General features: G+C 48.8%; 1 protein-coding gene across 1 annotated transcript in view; it reads right to left on the bottom strand.

The window, feature by feature from the left end:
* The window catches only part of Kcnq3 (potassium voltage-gated channel subfamily Q member 3), a 360,138-nt gene extending 342,646 nt beyond the window's left edge, over positions 1-17,492 (bottom strand). Inside the window, exon 1 of the mRNA XM_045143089.1 lies at positions 17,101-17,492. Coding sequence (XP_044999024.1) covers positions 17,101-17,492 — 392 coding nt within the window. The remainder of the gene's footprint in view (positions 1-17,100) is intronic.
* Between the last annotated feature and the right edge of the window lie 1,307 nt (positions 17,493-18,799).

Here is an 18,799-nt window from a genome sequence, read left to right as displayed (position 1 = left end):
CAAGTGGTTCCCCTCAGCAACCCACTTTTTCCAGTAATGTTTCACCTCTTGAAGTTTCCTTAACCTTCCCAAATGGTGCCACTGGTGGAAACAAGTGTTTGAGTACATGAGGCTATGGGGACATTTTCACTCAAACCACAACACCTCTTGTCTGTTTGGAAGCAAGTCACAGTGAAGCCATGCACATCATGCCTGAGGGCAGAGACTAAATAGAGACATGAAGTTTCTCTTCACAGGAATGCATGTTGCCTCCCACTCCTGCCTATCCACTTAATCATTTATTTATGCTGGTATGGACTTGTGGGCTCTTATTTTATACTGTGGTCAGGCTCCCATGCTGGTGTGACTCATGGGTCCTTATTTCATGCTGTGGTTATGCTCCAACACTGCGTTGTCTCTAGATCGCCCAGCTTAGGCCATAGGAGTACTTTCTCTTGGCTCTTGTGTCCCTCTGGCACATTCCCAACACTGGGATTTTATTTTTTAAGCAGTTTCTTCTTTTCTGGCATTACAAGATGGCCTTGGCTGGTCTGTGTTCCTTATACCTTTGTCTTAGAATTGGTCATTTCTTCATATATACTTCCTGCCCATGCCTCAGCATTAGTCACTTCTTCAAGGACCCCACTGCCTTCCATGGCACAATGGTGGTATACCCCTAGACCTGCTCGCTGTGCTCACTGTTTACAAGGACTCGATTTACATGGTCTCACAGTGCAAGGAAGTGCATGCGTGCATCCTAGCCCAGGCTAGGACACATATTTCCAAGTGTTATTTATATAAAATCACCTATGTTGATATTAAACTTAATGCAATTTTTCATGCATATTTCCAACTCTAATCCATTACAACACAGATCTGCTGGACTCCTCTTGCTTTGCCATCAAGTCTTTCTTCAATAGTAATAAAGTTGCCCAGACCTACAGCACAATCTTTGTTTTTGCTGTTCCTCTTTGGGCCTGACCGTTCTACGAACTTACACAAATGCAGTAAATCATGTACCCAACATTGCAAAGTGTGCAGAATTACGTCCCTGCCAAAATGCCACCTGTGCCTCATTCATTCACTTTCTTCCCCACTCCATCTTCCTCTGGCAATCATTAGTCTTTTTGCTGTATCTATAGTTTCACATTTCCCACAATGCCATATGTTGGAAACCATAGGGTATATAGTCTTTCCAGACTAGCCTCTGTCACTTAATAATACACATGCAAAGTTCATTCATAGCTTTGTAGCTCATATCTGTTTATTACCAAACAACACTCCATATATACAATAGTTTAAACACGCACCTATTTATGGAGCTGATGGCTGTATCCTTTTTGTTTATTATAAATAAAACTACCCTAAACACTTGCAGGAAACTTTGTTTCAGTGTGTACATAAGATTTCAGGTGAGTTGGGTATACGATAAGAAGCAAAATTACTGAACACTATCTTCAACTTTAACCCATTAGAATACTGATATTACAGATGCCTCTTGCTTTTCTATACACTATACAACAGTGAGAAAGTTAGCCCAGCTCCACCAACACCACCATTTCCTTGACTGCTCTGAACACCATAGAGACAATGTTTTTGACATTGTGAGAAATAAGCTTCTGCAAACAACCTGATGTGATGCTCGCACAAGTGCAAAAACAAGTGGCACACAGCCATGGTGGATAACCAACTGCTCCTCGATCGGCTAACAGATCCACTCAGTGGAAAGGAAACCATATCTAGAACTGGGAAATAAGTCAGAATCATATCCAGATACCAAGTTCACTCTCCAATATCAAGCATCTACCAATCTTGAGCTACAAGAGGGCCTACACCCATTAAATTGTCTCTAAACTAACGATGGATATCCCATTTAACCTGTGCTGATCTCATTCTCCATTTTTCAGATGGAAGCAGGACCTGAGGAGAGAAATGGCCCATCACACCTCACCAGGGCCCCAGCTAAAATCATAGTGTAGTTGGGGAAATGAGCAAGAGTGCTGATTTCTTGGTGAACCTGGTACCAGCACAAGGGTGAAGGAGAGAGACACAGAAGACACTCAACTCCTACCAAACCAGAGATACAGAGACTCCTAAGAGCCCACCACTAAAGTAGACCTGAAACGAACCCAACATGGCTCAGGTAATTTTGTGGAAGAGGGGGCAGAAAGATTGTTAGAGCCACACATTGGGAAATTATGCACTGAGATATTGCCTCTTCCCCATAAGTGATGGCTACCCCCACAATTCATTACCCACAATCCCCAAGGGATAACCGGCATCCCCAGTGAGGATGGTCCCTTTGGAGGGGGGTAGCAGGGATGAGGGAAAGGATGGTACCAACATGTGCTGTTTAGATACTGAGTATGTCCATAACTTAAAAAAAAAGGAATATAGGAAGTGGAAAGGTCTAAGAGGGATCAGAAGAGGGAGATGATGGGATTGGGAAAGGGTCCCACAAAACTAAGGACATTATGAATAAGCCATATAGAAACCTACTTCTCTGTCAGCTAATTAAAAGATGTAATGTGAAAAAAAAAAAGAAAAGAAATAGGCTTCTGTAGTGTGTATCATTTTAAATTCCCAGCAACAGTGTTTGAGTTCCTGTTATTCCACATCTCTCTCGACAGTGGCTACGGTCTTAGGGATCACAGCCACACCCATTCCACCATCTTCGTTTACAATCTTCTAAGGAAGTGGGGCTCAACACCAGTTCACATGCCTCTGGCCAAAAATATATGACACCTAGTCATATATTTTGTCTATTTTAATAGTTTTTTTTTTTCTTGAATTTCAAGAATGCTTTGCATTTTCAGTCTATACCAGATCTGTTTTACAAATATCTCCTTCAGGGCTGGGAAAATGGCTCATTTGGTAAAGTGCTGGCTGTGCAAGTGTGAGCACCAGTGTTTTGATTCCAGTGTTCACATAAATGTCAAGCGGGTGTGGCATCCCATCTATAATTCCAGTTCAGAAGGCAGACACACGAGATCCTTAGGCCACGCTGGCTAGCTAGACTAGCTGAATTGGCGAGCTCTGGGTTCAAGTGAGAGACCCTGGCTCGGTAAAATAAACAGGCTAGCAATTAAGGAAGACACCTAATATCAACCTCTGGCTTCCGCATACATACACAGCCACATACACATGCATACACATCCATGCACACACAAAAACAAACAAGTAATTCCCCCAACAATTGAGTTGGTTTTCATGGTGTTGAATGCTGAGATCTCTATGTGTTTGAGATATTCAGTGCCAGACAGGTTTTAAAAGAATTCCTCTGCCCTTCAGTCTTAATTCTTTTCAGTGTCTTTTACCCACTAACTATTGTCACTCAAGAGAAACCCCTAAGGACTGTGTGCAATGCCATCACTTCAGTTCTGACTAGCAGCATCAAGTGAGAACTGTACAGACAGCTAGGTATTTCATGACCTTGCACATATGCCAACAATCACCAAATGGAACACTTGTAAAGAGCAAAGTCTTATGGCGTGTAAATTATATTTCAATCACAAAACAACTCACGAAATCAGCAGGTAGTGACTATCTGTGTGAGAACAGATAGTCACTGACCAACCCCTGCAAATGCATTCAGAGTATCTGCAACCAATGTCCAGCTTGCCACTGTAAACCTGAGAAAGTGAGACAGCCCTTTTGAAGCTTGGTATCCCGTTGAAAAAAGTTTTATACACATCTGATGGTACTGTCACAATGATTAAATGTTCTTGGGTTACATGGCACACCTAGGAACCTGGGGGAAAAAAAATCAATAAAAAATTAGAAAAATTAGTCCTCTGATGGTAATTGCCCCCAAATTGATGAATTTTTTTTTCAATTTTTAGCTTATTTTTATTTGTTCATTTTATTTATTTATTTTATTTTATTTATTTGGAGAGAAAGAGAGAGAATGGGTACACCAGGACCTCTAACCACTGTGAATGAACTCCAGATGCATGTGTCACCTTGTGCATCTGGTTTATGTGGGTACTGGAAAACCAAACCTGGTTTCTTAGCCTTCACAGGCAAGCTCCTTAACCACTAAGCAGTATCTCCATCATGAAGAGTATTTTTGTACTCTTCTATGAACACTCATATGAGAACACATATAAACAGGGACACATGTGAGGATTTATGCCTCATTCAATTCACACAATTGTAGTATTCAAGAAAAGCAAGAGGGCTGGAGAGATGGCTTAGTGGTTTAAGGGGCATGCCTGTGAAGCCTAAGGACCCAGGTTCAATTCCCCAGTACTCAAGTAAATCAGACGTACATGGTGGTGCATGTGTCTGGAGTTTGTCTGCAGTGGCCAGAAACCCTGGCATGCCAATATATATTATCTCTCTCTTTCTCTCCCACCCTGTCTCTCTCCCTCTTTCTCTCTAAAAGCAACAAGTAAATTCAATGAAAAGAAAGGTAGGAGACATAGCCTTTAGGTATCATGACATTTTTGCTATCTGGAATTCTTGTGCTTGAAGCTGGGAATGAATTTCAGTTAGTAGCCTGCAGGAAATTCTGAGTTTGATCTTGAGCATCCCATAATGTGTTCCTGAGGGCACATGCCAATAATTTAGTACTCAGGGGGTTAAAACCTGGAGGATCAGATGTTCAAGGTCATCCTGAGCTACACAGTAAGTTCAAAGCCATTCCAGACTACATCAAACAAGAAAGAAAAACAGAGGGATGGAGAGAGGGAGGGAGGGAATGAAGGAGGGAAGGTTTAGCTCGGCCCATGGCTTATTTACATCTATGAAGTAAGCTATGTTAAGTTGGTAGGATTCACAATGCTAGTCAGCATGGCAGCCCTCAGTACCCACTCCCGGAATTATCTGGGTTAACTGGGCTCCTGTTATGTACCAGGTTCTGCACTTGTACAGAATAGCTGATCCTGTAGAGGACTGAGTCACGAGGGAAAGTCCTAAAATACAATGGTGAGTGTGACAGAAAAGGAGAGTCAAGCAACAAAGAACACTGGGATGAGACATGCCAACATTGTCCCCACCTCCACCCACAGAGACTGACTGGTGTATTCGTGACTCCACAGTGAATACTAAAAACCCCACTGAGAAGGGCGCTCAGTGAAATTGGAGGGGGGAGAGGAAATCCAGTGGGAATATGACCAATATGCAATATTTTCATACAGTAAAGTTCTCAACAAAAGAGGGAAAGAGTGGCAGCCAAGAAGATATAAGGAGAGGGAAAAAAGTCTAGAGGCAGAAAGAACCTAGAAGAAAAGTCTCTAAGGTTGTTACTCTAATAGAGCCACGATCCTGGCAGCCAAAATGAAGAAAGATATATGGATACTACAACATTCACTGTTCTATAAGATTAAAAAATTACAATTCATTGAAGAGAGTTAGTAATTCAAGCACCACTAACACCGTCAAGATCCATCTTTCCCTTTTCTACAAGTAAGCAGAATAAACAACCTGGTGAGAAGTTAAGTGAACTGTATAAACACGGTCCTAGCCAACTGGAAGTTGTGTGGTCTACACACGAGGCTTACTTGGCATACAACCTTTTCTTTATAAACCTCTCTTTCCCCCTCACTGAAAATCCCCTTTAATCTACTGATATATGTCAATTCTAGCAGAGATTTACTCATAGAATAAACTTGGGGTAGAAGTAATTTAGACTTCAACATTGCTTTTATTCCCCCAAATCTTAGCAGACTTAGAAAAGGATGGGGAAATGATAGCTTTTCATCCCAACACCTAATGTAAGCTCATGTAAGATTTTGCACCTTATGAGCCCGTCTACATCACCATTATCCTGCAGACATGCTCGCTCTCAAAGTCAGCTCTCATCTGTACCGTGAATTCCGTCACCGAGGCTGTGCGCCTCTGGGGTGCTGCGCTCAGTCTATTTCAGAGCATGACTGGGAACCTGGTGTGTGGCATGGCACCAGGCTCTGGGCAGAGGAGAAGGCAAGCCTTCTCAGATGTAAGAATCCCCACAAAACAAGACTGAGCTGAAACCCACATCTTCCACCTGTGAAATAGCTCAAGCCAAGGTCTTCCCAGCTTTGGGTTCATGATTCTACTTTTCCTCTGGCATCAATTTTAGCCCCTTTCCTTTTTTGATAATGAATCAGCCTTGGATTGGAAATAAGCAAGGCAGCCAACGTTGACTGTGCATGAGAAGATGGGGGAAGGACAGTTGCTGCCTCATCCACATGACACCTGTTTTCTTGTGAATGAAAACCTTCTCTGAGGCAGTTCAGCAATACTGATGATGAGCTGCAACTGAACCCCAAGTCAGCATCAGTATACGGCACAATATTGTCATTTACAGAGTTCACGCAGAACTACACAATTGCATTACCAATAATAAATAATCGGGGGCTGACAAGATGGCTCAAGGGACAAGAGTGTTGGCTGTACAAGCGCAAGGAGTTGAGTTTGATCCACAGGACCCAGTTAAAATGTCTGGCATGGCCACTCATGCCTATGACTCAGCTCTGAGGAGGGTTGAGGGAACAGAGGCAGGAAGATCACTACAGCTCACTGGTCAGCTGGCCTCATCAAAAAATAGCAGCTCTGGGCTGGAGAGATGGCTTAGTTGTTAAGTGCTTGCCTATGAAGCTTACTAAGAACCCCCGTTCAAGGCTCGATTCCCCAGGACCCACATAAGCCAGATGCACAAAGTGGCGCATGCATCAGGAGTTTGTTCGCAGTGGCTGGAGGCCCTGGTGTGCCCTTTCTCTCTCTTTCTCTCTCTCTCTCCCTCTTTCCCTCTCCACCCCCTTCCTTCTCTGTCGCTCTCAATTTTTTTTTGTTTATTTTTATTTATTTATTTGAGAGCGACAGACAGACAGAAAGAGGCAGAGAGTCAGAGACAGAGAAAGAGAGAATGGGCGTGCCAGGGCCTCCAGCCACTGCAAACGAACTCCAGATGCATGCACCCCCTTGTGCATCTGGCTAATGTGGGTCCTGGGGAATCGAGGGTCAAACCAGGGTCCTTAGGCTTCATAGGCAAGGGCCTATCCACTAAGCCATGTCTCCAGGCCCATACATACCACGTGCTGTGTAAATAAATAAAATAAATAACTGGATCTGTGAGCTTCAATAAATCCCTTCGTCCATAACTGAGCCTGGTCTGGAAGTTCATCTCAGCGAACTTGAAGCTGTCTGCTACACACACGTACGCACATACACACACACACACAGAGAACAGAAAGAAGATGTGTGGCCAGGCCCCTTCTTTGTACTCTTCCTCAGAACCCAGTTCTAACAAGTGCCACAAGGAGCCTTCGACAAATAAACACCATTTGCACCTGTTATGCATATGTTCGTATGAGTGTGGGTGCACATATGTGTGTTTAGTGAACATTCACTTGTATGTGTATGTATGTGAAAGCCAGGTATCAACTTCAATCACTCTGAACCTTTTTGTTGTTGTTGTTCATTTTTATTATCTTATTTGAGAGTAACAGAGAGAGAGAGAGAGAGAGAATGGGTGCACCAGTGTTTCCAGCCACTGCAAACGAACTCCAGACGCATGTGCCCCCTTGTGCATCTGGCTAACGTGGGTCCTGGGAAATCAAGCCTCAAACCGGGGTCCTTAGGCTTCACAGGCAAGCACTTGACCACTAAGCCATCTCTCCAGCCCATGCACCTTATTTTTTGAGTCAGCGTCTCTCAATGAACCCACACCTCACTGGCCAGGGATCCTGCTTCCTAACACATGGATTACAGGTGGCATCATTATGCCCACCTTTTACTTAGGGGCTGGAAATCTGACCTCAGGTCCTCATGCTTGTGCAGTGAGTATTTTGCTTACTGGCCCATCTCCTTGGAACTCTCCTTGATCAAGGGATTTATCCTCCCCCTGGGGGCAGTCTCGAGCCAGCAAGTACAGAGCTCACAGAGCATCCTGGGCTGATCCATGAGGCCCGTGCAGGGTCGCAGTAGGAGGACTGAGCCTCAGGTGCCCTCGGGGAACCAGCTTGATAAAGCATACCTTGCCTGTGCTTCCTCCATCCAGTCTCATTTCTCTTGCTTTTCTCAGATTTATTTGCTATATTAGTCATGCTTTTATTGCTGTGATAAATCCTGAAGACAAGCAATGCAAAAGAAGGCAAGGTTTATTTTGGCTCCCTGTTTCGGGGGGTTGCAACCCAAGGTCATTGCTTCGGGCCTGAGTCACAGCCGTGGAAGTGGATGATGTAGGAGTCTGCTCACCTCAGAGTAGCCAGGAGTCAGACAGAAACAGAGAAAGGGAATGGTGGCAAGTTCCATCCCTCAAAGGCCTTCCCCTAGTGACCTCCCTCCAGATACTCTCCTCTTCCAGCTAAAGCTTCCACCCGTGCCAACCCTTCAATATAAGAGCCTGAGAGTGGGACTTCATAAACCATTAATATTTATTTTTCAAAAGTTTCTTGAAATCACCTCCTAACTCATACATCCTTACGGTTGATTCTTAGGGGAAAGAGTATGGTGAAGACATTCTCACTCTTTATATATCAAGGCTAGAAACATATGAATACACATACTGTGTGCTCCTAGTACTAAAATCTCATGGGTGGTGCAAGTCTATAATCCCAGTGCTGGGGACTCAGAGACAGAAGGATCTCTGGACTCGCTGACTAGCTCGTCTAGCCAAAAGTTCTCAAGTTCACTGAGAAACTCAGTCACAAAAAATAAGGCAGGGGCTGGAGGCATGGCTTAGCAGCTTAAGGCATTTGCCTAAAAAGACTAAGGACCCAGGTTCAATTCCCCAGAACCCACACATAAGACAGATGCACATGGTAGTACATACATCTGGATTTTTTTTTTTTTTTGCAGTGGCTGCAGGTCCTGGCATGCCCATATTCATTCATTCATTCATTCATTCATTCATTCTCTCTCTCTCTCTCTCTCTCTCTCTCTCTGCCTCTCTGTCTCTCTCTCTCCCTCCTTCTCTCTCTCTCTCTCTCTCTCTCTCTCTCTCTCTCACACACACACACACACACACAAATAAATAAAAACAGCTGTTTTTTTTTTAAAAAAAATCATAAGGCAGAATAGCACTGAGGAAGATGTCCAATGTTGCTCTTTAGCCTCCACACCTATGTGTACACGCACTCACAAACGCATGGGTACCCATACACATAAACATGCACACACACATACACATGCAGTCTAAGAAAAAATTATAGGTGGAAGTCACTGGGGCAGGGAGTCTACACTGACTCTGAAGGAGAAAAAATGAAAACAAGACAAACTATGCCAAAGAAAGCATTCTCGTCGGGCTTTGACGCTGGCGGCGTTCTGGGGACACCGCTCAATGCCCAGGGCAGGCGGCACAGGACTCCCCGGAGCAGCAGCCCCACCCCTTCCATCAGCGTTGACAGCAACCCCGAAGGCAGAGGACACTGTGTCCTTGTTTCAGATGAGAAGACCGAGGTCACCAGAAGCAAAATGAGACCTACTAGAAACTACAAAGCAATTCAGCAGAGGACTCAGATGTGAAGCTAGGTTTCCTGGTGGGTGGGCTAGTGTTCCCTGAGTTCCAAGGCACACGGCAGCAGAACTATCCAGAATGCTTATTTAAGGGCGCAGCAAAATCAGTAAGTCAGGCCTCTTTGGGAGGAACAGAGCAGTGCCAACCCCACAAGTGACTTTAGGACAACCCAAGTCGTCACCAACATGACGGTGTCAAATGCCTTAACTCACAGGAACTCAGTGGAGGCCAGGAGTCTACAACGACTCGGGGAGAAATCGGGGAAAGTGGATGTTGGCTCTAGGATTTCAACAGGAAGTGAACCCCTCTTCACCTGGGGACCTGCTGGACCCAGGTATACATGCGCAACCCTTCATCCTGCACGTACCGTCCACATGTATGCACAGTCCACCTGAAAGGGTCAAGAGGAAGCTGCGGCCCTCACTCCCACCTGACTCCCCAAGGAAAGCACCCAGCCTTTCTGAGATACAGAGAAGGATCCCATCCAGTGAGACGGTACTTGGATGGGCTTTGATTACTATCATCACAAGACAGCTGCAAAACCAGAGCAAAGAGCCTTCCTCAGAAGCACTCCCAGCCTCCAGATGTCAGCGGAGGAGCACTAGGGAAGATGGGCCATGGAGGAAGAGCTGCTCAGAGTCTTTCGCAGCAGTATGACCTTAGGCAAGGGTCTAATTATCTGAGACTGTTCCCTCCCCTTTGCAGTCACTTCCCCCTCTCTGACAGCCCCTAATTGTATAATCTGCCAAGTCCCTCCCTCCATGCCAAGCCCACAAATACCATACAGTGCTGTTGAGTCACGGACAAAAGAGATGGTGAAGGTCTGGTGGCTCTGGGTTTTGGGACTGCCAGGTCCCAAAGGAGAAGCATCTGCGAGTGATCCTGCTCTGTGTGAATGAACGTAGGTAGAAGCTGCTGCTTTAGAGGAAGGCAGGCTGAGAGATGCACAGATTTTTATTAGTGGGTAGCTTTCCTTGAGGATAGAGCTTAGGAGTCCAAGTCTTGTTGGGTGAGATTTCAGATCACTGTCGAGGCCACAACTGTGTAGCTTTTAGAAACGCGTACCTCCAGATGCTGCCCTCTCTCTCCCTGTCACATCCCTCACTCCCGTTCCTGCGATTCCTGCACCAGCCTCTGCAGTGGGTCCTGAGACATCCCATTCACTTTACAGGGTGTGTGATGATGGAGATGTCTATTCCGCACAGCTAATAATGACAAACCCAAGGGGGCTTGGGACACCCCAAACCAGACCGCATAACACAGCATGTGAAAGCCGTACTTGGTCCACATTTGAAGGCTGACTGGGAAGCAAACCTTTTCCCTGCATCTTGTGCCACCGGCCCAAGTGTTGGGGCCCACAGCAAGGCAGCCCGTGATGGTGAGCATATGTGGTGTAACAGAGCTCATACCCTGCGAGGGCACAACCCCCTGCCCTGACGATCAAGCACCAGGCCTCGCCCCTTAGTTCCTCACTGGCATTCTATTGCTGCACTGCTAGACAACTGAGGCTTAGCTGTTTTACGTCTGTCTCCACAGAGGCAACCCTGTGGCTCACCTCCCTCAGCAGCCAGGCAAAAGGTTGGAGATGTCTAGGCCTTGCAGGGGACTTGGCTCAAGCAGCCTTGAAACAAACCAGTGAAGCACACCGGGATGCACGTTTCTGCCAAGCATTTGTCACTGGACAATGTCTGAGGCTGAGAGGGGCTTGCTCGCATGGATTCCACAGAGGACTTGGGACGCTAGGAAAACCTCTTCTTGGGTTCACACAGGACCCAGCAGAGAAAGATAAGAAAGATGCCTGTCATCAACATGCATGAGCAGCCTTGGTGTGTTTGTGGGTTTTTAAAGTACTTTAATTATTTAAATATTTTAAGTTAAATAAATAATAGTAACACGTATGTATGTATGTATATTTCTCTTCTCTGGACTTCATCGGGTGATTATTCACACTGTTAATATTTTGCCACATTTTCTTTGGTTTTCCCCAGGTGTGTGTTATACACTCACACATCCACACACTCACATTTTCTAAACTATTCAAGAATTACAGGCATTATGACAAGGAATGAGTAAACCCTACATCCCTTGAAAAACAGAGCAAAACGAGACAAGAAAAATGAATACTCACTTACATAACCACAACAGAATTATCACGCCCAGGAGATTAAGCTCTGAGGCAACCACGCTATCAAATATGAACGCTGTATTCGCATTTCTTAAGTATTCCTGTCCAAATATCCTCCACTGTTAGTTTCCAGTCCTGGAGTCACAGATCAAGTGTTGAACGTGGTCATCAGGTAGGTCTCTTTGGCCTGTTACTTGAAATGGTTGTCCCTTTCTTTTCTTTACTGGTGGGTGTCTGTCTACTTGCTTTCTTGGCTGGCTGGCTCAGGACACAGACCCTAGGAAGAAGACCTAGCCAGGTATCTAATTCGGATGTGTTTTTACTCTTGATCACATATGGCTCACACAGAACACGTGACAGGCACGCTGTGCATAGCCACTGAATTACATCAGGAGGAGGGGAGAGGCTATTGTGTCTCATTACATGCAAGCTTAATAACGTATGCTTTACAGCGGAACCTGTCATATTTCCTTTCAAGCACCTCCTCTCTGGGTGGTTCCCAAGTGCGTCAAAAGTTAGAATGGTCTTACAACTCACAGTAGCTTCCCCTGGGAACTTCAGCTTGAAAGCTGGCACCAAGGCGCACAGCACTTCAGTCCTCTTCCACTCCATACAGCCATGACTAGGGGACAGAGCACCCCACAGGGCCATGACTCCTGTTTGCCCCCAGCCCTAGTGGTCAAGTAGTCCCAACAGCCTGGATCAATCATGTGACTTCTCAGAGCTTCAGATTCATTTGTTAAGGCGAGGCTCTGCTCACCCTCCCTGCCAGCACTAATGCTACCAGATATGAGCCCAGGGTAGGACTGCCTAGAGATGAGATACCATGAGGCTTTTGCTATCTGTGGTGGTTTGAATAGATGCCCCCCCCCAATATATTCAGTTTTTTATTTGTTTGTAGTTTGCATCTGCAGCCACATGGCTGGAGGCAGTGTCACTGGGTGGATCTTAAGGTGTGATGATGGGTTTCAGATTTCAATCTAAAGATATGCAAAGTGTGCCTAGCTGGAGTTCCTGAAGTGTGCTGTGTGGCTTTTGGCTTTTGGCTTGTGCTTCTCTCTCTCTCTCTCCTTGATCCTGTGAAGGCAGGCCAGTTTCTTCTGCCATTATGGAACTTCCCCAGGATCTATAAGCTTCAATAAATATCCTTTCCTCCATAACTGTGTCTGGTCTGAAAGTTCATCTCAGTGAACTGGAAGCTGTCTGCTACACTATCCATTCCTTACCTGACGCCTTCATTCTATCTGAGGGCTTCAGAATTTCATGAAAAAGGGAACCTGGAGGAAGGCAGAGAGATCAGAAAGTGAGAGAAAAATAAAATTATTACAAAGAGAGGCATGCATGGATTTCATGAATGGTTCAAGAAGGTGGCGGTGGTGGTTTGAATAGATGGCCCCCAATATATTCAGTTGTTTTATTGTTTGTAGCTTACATCTACAGCCACCTGGCTGGAGACAGTGTCACTGTGTGGATCTTAAGGTGTGGTGGTGAGTTTCAGATTTCAACCTAAAGAAATGCAAAGTGTACCTAGCTGGAGTTCTTGAAGTGTGCTATATGTCTTTTGGCTTTTTGGCTTATACTTCTCTCTCTCCACTTGGTCCTGTAAAGGCAGGCCAGCTTCTTCTGCCATTTATGGGTCTTCCCCTGAGTCTGTAGGCTTCAATAAATATCCCTTCCTCCATAACTGTGCCTGGTCTGGAAGTTCATCTCAGCCAACCTGAATCTGTCTGCTACAGTGGCCGATTAAATATGCTAGGCAGGAAGGAGAACCAAATTGAATGTATTTAAGGCATGCCAATAAATTCATGTGTGTTTTACATTTGTCCAGTACCCTTAATGTGCACCCACATTATGTCCCCCAGCCAGTCCTTGGGTCGAACCACATGGTCTTGTCTACTGGATGTCCCTGGAGCCATCCCAAATCAGAAAGCTCTCAGCAGGTGTCCCTCCCGATCAGCTCCCTTTGGTTTGCCGACAAGTGGTAAGTGACCATACTCAGCTGGCTGCAAAGACATGGCCATGGCAATAGGATGCGTGCATAGTGCCAAGCTAGCACCAGTGCCAAGACAAGGCCAGCATCTTGTCATCCCCAGCATCAGGACAGTCACAATGCCAGCGTGCAGGACTTCTCAGAAGACCCCTATTCACATCACCTGAACACTGAGTGCCTTTAAGCTCCAGAAGTCCTCCTCCTCTTCCTCCTCCCCCTTGAGATATGTGCTTTCATCCCTATCTTCCAGGTCATTCCAGCTTAGCTCCTACAAAGTCGCAGAGACTTAAGGCAAGAGTCAGATGTGAACTCTGAGCCCAGTCAGTTTATAATATCACAGTCTCTCTCAGCCAGAAGCAGGCTGTGATCAGCTTCCCCAGAGGTCAAGCATGGACTCATACCTTGCCCATCTCACCATGTTCCAATATGCCCAAGAACTAGTCTCCTAATGAAAGCCCTGAAATGCTGACGTTGGCTACAACGGTAAAGCTGTTACCACACAGCCTTGATTAAGCAGAATCCTGAGAGGATTCATGCATCCACGCAGCAAATGCTTACTTAGTACCTACCATGGGCTCTGTAGACTCCTGGGAATTGAGTGCGCTGAGAAAGAATGCCACAGGACCCCCGCCCCCAGCCCCGGGCTCTCAAGCAGTTTTCAGCTCATTGGGCAGACAAGCAAACACATCAGTTCAGTGCAATGTACAAAATTCTATTGGATGTGAAGATGCGGAGCAGGAGCCCCTTCTCATCTGGCCAGGGGTCAGAGGCAGACTTCTTTGAGATGACACTTATCTCCTGAAACTGAGCCAGGTGAGGGGCAATACCCAGGAGAAAGTAGGCGGTGGGCCTTTAAGGAATAGGAATCAGGGAGGGAGAAGTGATTGATCTCCCCGTTTCCTGAATTCTATCTTTAGGGAAAAACAAATAAACCTCATCTCTCCTTGTGTCTGGTTTATTTTAAAAGAGAGAGAATGCACTGAACGGTGAGCCCATGGTCAGCCTGATATCCTGCCACCTCCTGCCATTAGGCGCAGCCCAGAAGAATGGAGGCTTTGAAGTCTGAATTTCAATGCCTTGTGAAATCCTGAATGGTCAATGAACATTCAGCTACATTTCCTTCACTGAGCTCCTCCTGAACAGGAGGGGGGATGCAAAAGTCACCCACTTACTAAGCACTGCCTCACTATTGGGAGTTCAAACCCAGCCCAGCATTTTCCCTATAAAACACTCAATTGATGAGGATCCACAGGCCCCAGCCTCTACCATCCAACCTGACGTTTCCCTAATGCTGGCTCTCTGGGATCTGCTCAGATCCTGCTTTAACTTCCAAGTTCCAGTTTCCCATCATTTACCAACCTAAACTAGGAAGACAGAGGCATGACCAAAGGCCTTGTTTACCAATGGGCAAAGGGGTGCCCAGTGATATCTAATAAAATAACCCAAATCTCCTAATTGGAAGAGAGAGTCAAAACTGGGATCTGGGTTGAATGTGAGGTCCAAAAATGTTAACTGTGTGATCTATGGCAAATGACTGTGTCGCTTCTATCTGTCAGGTCTGTAACCATATAATGGAAATGATAATTACTACCACATTAGGGTCTTGTGAGAATCAAGTGAAATTTGCATATATGTGTGTGTGCCAGGCTGGGGTATCGGACATTCCCTTCTCATTCTCTTAAATTTTCCCAGGCCATCTCTGGGACACTGAAGTTACCCACATGGCATTCTCAAACCTGCTTGTACGTGATGAAGTCATTCTGCACTAAAATAACAATGGTGCTCTGTCTACAACGGGCCTTAGCTCACCCAGCTACTCACTCCCCAGACTACACAAGACAGCGCTGCAGATGCTGACTGGGAAAGGTGGTAAGAGAAGGAGAAAAGGAATCAGGGGCTTCAAGGAAACGCGAACACACAGCGAAGGAGCAGGGGCAAGGTCACGGTGCAAACCCATGTGCAAAGGAACGCCGGGGTCTGATGGTGTTCTGTGCACTCAGAGGACTTGTTGCGCCTTTTGCAGCCACCACATATCCCAGAATGCTCTTCTCTTCAATTTAACTAAGCAGAGGCTAGAGACGGAGAAAGATGAGTTCATTTTCAATCCTGTTTCACCATGAAAGAACCACCATGCTACATCTTCAACCAGAATCCTCCCAACACCTGCAAACACATCAGTGCCAAAGGCTCGCCCTCGGGAAATCCATGCTCCTGGCCAAGATGCTTCCTCCATCCTCCTAGGGCTCCCTCGGTTTCCAGGGAGGCACCCCTCTGCAGGCTTTAATAATGTGGAAGAAACCTGTTGCTTACGGCCGAGGTTCGGGGTGAACGCCCCCCACCTGGTGGCCAAATCAGGAAAAGCACCTCTAATCTCGGGAGACTGGCAGGTAGCCTAGCTCCAGGTGCCCTGAACCCTTCTCCACGTCAGTCCTGGGTGAACTGGGGGAGGTCAGGGAGGGAAACCCACTGACTGAGGGGCAGGGGCAAGATCCTGGCCAACTTCCTTCTCAAGCCCTGGCAACCATACAGCTGCCTAAAACCAGCTACGGGGACGGCTAAGCGAAGGTGAGCTAATAGAATTCCAGTGGTGGGTGGGTAACTGTGCCCCTTAGCATCTTCGCCCCGCCCCTGCCCCCCAAAGTAGGCGGATTTTCCAGCCTACGCTTCAAGTACAGTGGGACCCCATCTTCCTCCCGGCCCTGCATTTACCTCTAGGGTAGCATGGAGACGCTTGCTCAAGGAAGAGTCCCTGGGGACAAACTTCCCTCTTGGCCTCTCAAGTGCCCCTGTACCCTAGCCAGGCCAAAGCAGGGGGTGGGCAGCAGGTGAGGCCAAGGAACTATCAGAACGTACCTCATGAGGGCGTTTCAACCAAAATACCCGCACCCCACCTCCCGGATCCATTAAGCCTTAACCCTTCACATTAGGCTTGGCAACTCCCGCCCCTCTGGCGTTCATTTCACTGCAAGAAACCAGCGATGTGCGTTTTGGCCTGTCTACACCCCCAGTTAGAGAAACACCAGCAAACAGACCAAGGAACAGAAACATACACATGTCACACACACACACACACACACAGAGAGAGAGAGAGAGAGAGAGAGAGAGAGAGAGAGAGAGAGAGAGAGAAAAGAGAGGAGAGAGGAGATGTGCGCACCACTCCCATCCAGGAAAAATCATCTAAACTCAATGGCGATCCTAAGAGAAGGGATCCACCTCCAGCAGCCACTGCGCCCAGGGGCCGGTTTCACCCTGCTCAACCTCCGCCTTAAGTAAAGAGATCTCCTCAAATCTGTTACGCTTCCATGTCAGTCAACACCCCCAGAAGGTGCTAGGCGCGTGCACACACCGGTCCAGTCTGCACACGAGCTCGGGAACCACGCTTTGGTTCCTTAGAGCCCCGGCGTCCAAGAGCGACTCCCTGTCTCCCTGTAACGAAGCATGCACTGGGGCTAGGGCGGCCCCTACTCAGCCCCGAAGCCTTTGGGAGGTCAAGCCCCAGACACTTCTGAGCTCTGGCCGGCCAGGGCCCGAACCCCGGACCTGCGCGGGCCCCGCGGTACTCACACGAGCGCGTGGTAGAGCAGCGCCCAGCCCCGCGGTCTCTCCAGGGCGTCGTAGATCAAAGTTTGGATGCGCCGGTACTTGGCGTTGTTCCTCTTGACTGGGCGGCTCAAGGGGGTCTTCGCCAGGAGCCCGATGCCCTGCGGGGTCCTCCGCAGCCCCTCGTCGCGGCCACCGCCCTCCAGCAGCAGGGTCCCGTCTTTGTCGGCTCCGGCCCCGAGCGCCAAGGTGACTTGCTCCACGTCCCCCGGAGCCAGCCCCACTTTCCGCTCCTCGTCGCCGGCCACCGCCGCCGAGTCCCCGCCGGCTGGGTTAGCAGCAGCTCCGCCGCCTCCGCCGCCCCCGCCGCCGCCGCCTCCGGCCGCCCCCGCCGCCCTGCGCGCCTTGAGCCCCATCTGCCCGGTCCCCGCCGGCCGCTTCGCCTCCTCCGCTGCTGCTCGGGGAAGAAGGGGCGCTCGGGGTGCGTGGACGCGGCGGCGGCGGCGGCGGCAGCTGCAAGCCCGGGAACTCCAATGCCATGATCCGCGCGCCGCTCCCCACCCACCCCCCCGAAAGCAGGCAAAGGCGGGCCTCCCGGGAGGCAGGGGAGGCCGGGTAGGGGGTGGGAGGCCAGGAGGTCACATCCCGAGCCACTCAGCCGCTGGACCCCCGAGGGGCACGGGCCGGGGACGGCGGGCAGCCGGCGAGGGCGCGCGAGGCTGGCGAGGAGGCGCTAGGGCGCGCGGCGGCGGGAGCCTGGCACCGGCGCTCGCGGGCGGCGGCGGCGGCGGCGGCACCCGGGCCAGCGAGCCCGAGACAGCATCGCAGTTTATTTACAAGCCCGGTGCCAGCCGCCCTCCCGCCCGCCCGCCTGGCACACGCGCCGCCGCCGCCGCCTCCTCCCTTCTCCTCCTCCTCCGCGCTCCCACCCGCGCCCCGCCCGCACGCTCCAGCCTCAGCCCCGCAGCGCCGGCGCTCGCAGCCGGCCTCCCTCCCTCCCTCCTGGCCTCCGTCGCCGGGGTGGGGCCCCATTGTCCCGCCCCGTCGTGGCGGGAGGTCCTGGCGGCGCCCCGCCCCTCCCCGCCGCCCCCCGACCCCTGCGCATCCCGGGGCATCCTATCGCCGCCGGGGCCACCGCCCACCATGATGCGGATTGCCGTGGGCGTGGGGGGCTTCCCCGAGCGGGGGGAGGAATGAGAAGGGGGAAACCTGGGACCGTGGGTGCCGTTTTACGTTCGGTGCCCACCCTCCACCTCCGAGGCTTGTGCGAAAGGAAAACCCAAGTTGCTGGGTGAGCCAAGGCCAAGCGGAACCCCTCGCTCGGGGTCTGCTCGCTGCAGGGAATTCCAAAACGAGGGAGTGTGTTTCTCTGGCGACAGGGCACTGCTCTCTGTCCCCGGTTTGAGGTCCCTGCGCTCATAAACCTTGTGGTCTAAAATGGCATGAAGAAAGCCTTAAGGAGAACAGCTAGCCTGCGCTGAATATCATCCAGACACCAGGCAGCAGTCAGGGCTTCAGTGATCTGGGGCGCTGCCTTGGTGGATGGTCCTGGAAGGCGCCCACGGAGGAAGTGACAGTTTCAGCCAAATGGCAAGTTGGAGCAACTATGTCAATGTCCAGAAAAATCTTTCAGACAGCAAGTGTGGAGGAGAGGGAGAGGCGTGGCTTGGGTTTTGCAGAGGGCAGAGGGAGCTGAAGCTGCAATGGGCAGTGGGCAGATCTG

The sequence above is a fragment of the Jaculus jaculus genome, chromosome 2, assembly GCF_020740685.1.
Source record: "Jaculus jaculus isolate mJacJac1 chromosome 2, mJacJac1.mat.Y.cur, whole genome shotgun sequence".
Lineage (NCBI taxonomy): Eukaryota > Metazoa > Chordata > Mammalia > Rodentia > Dipodidae > Jaculus > Jaculus jaculus.
Note: the sequence above shows the minus strand (reverse complement) of the source record. Positions and strands in the feature narration are given on the sequence as shown.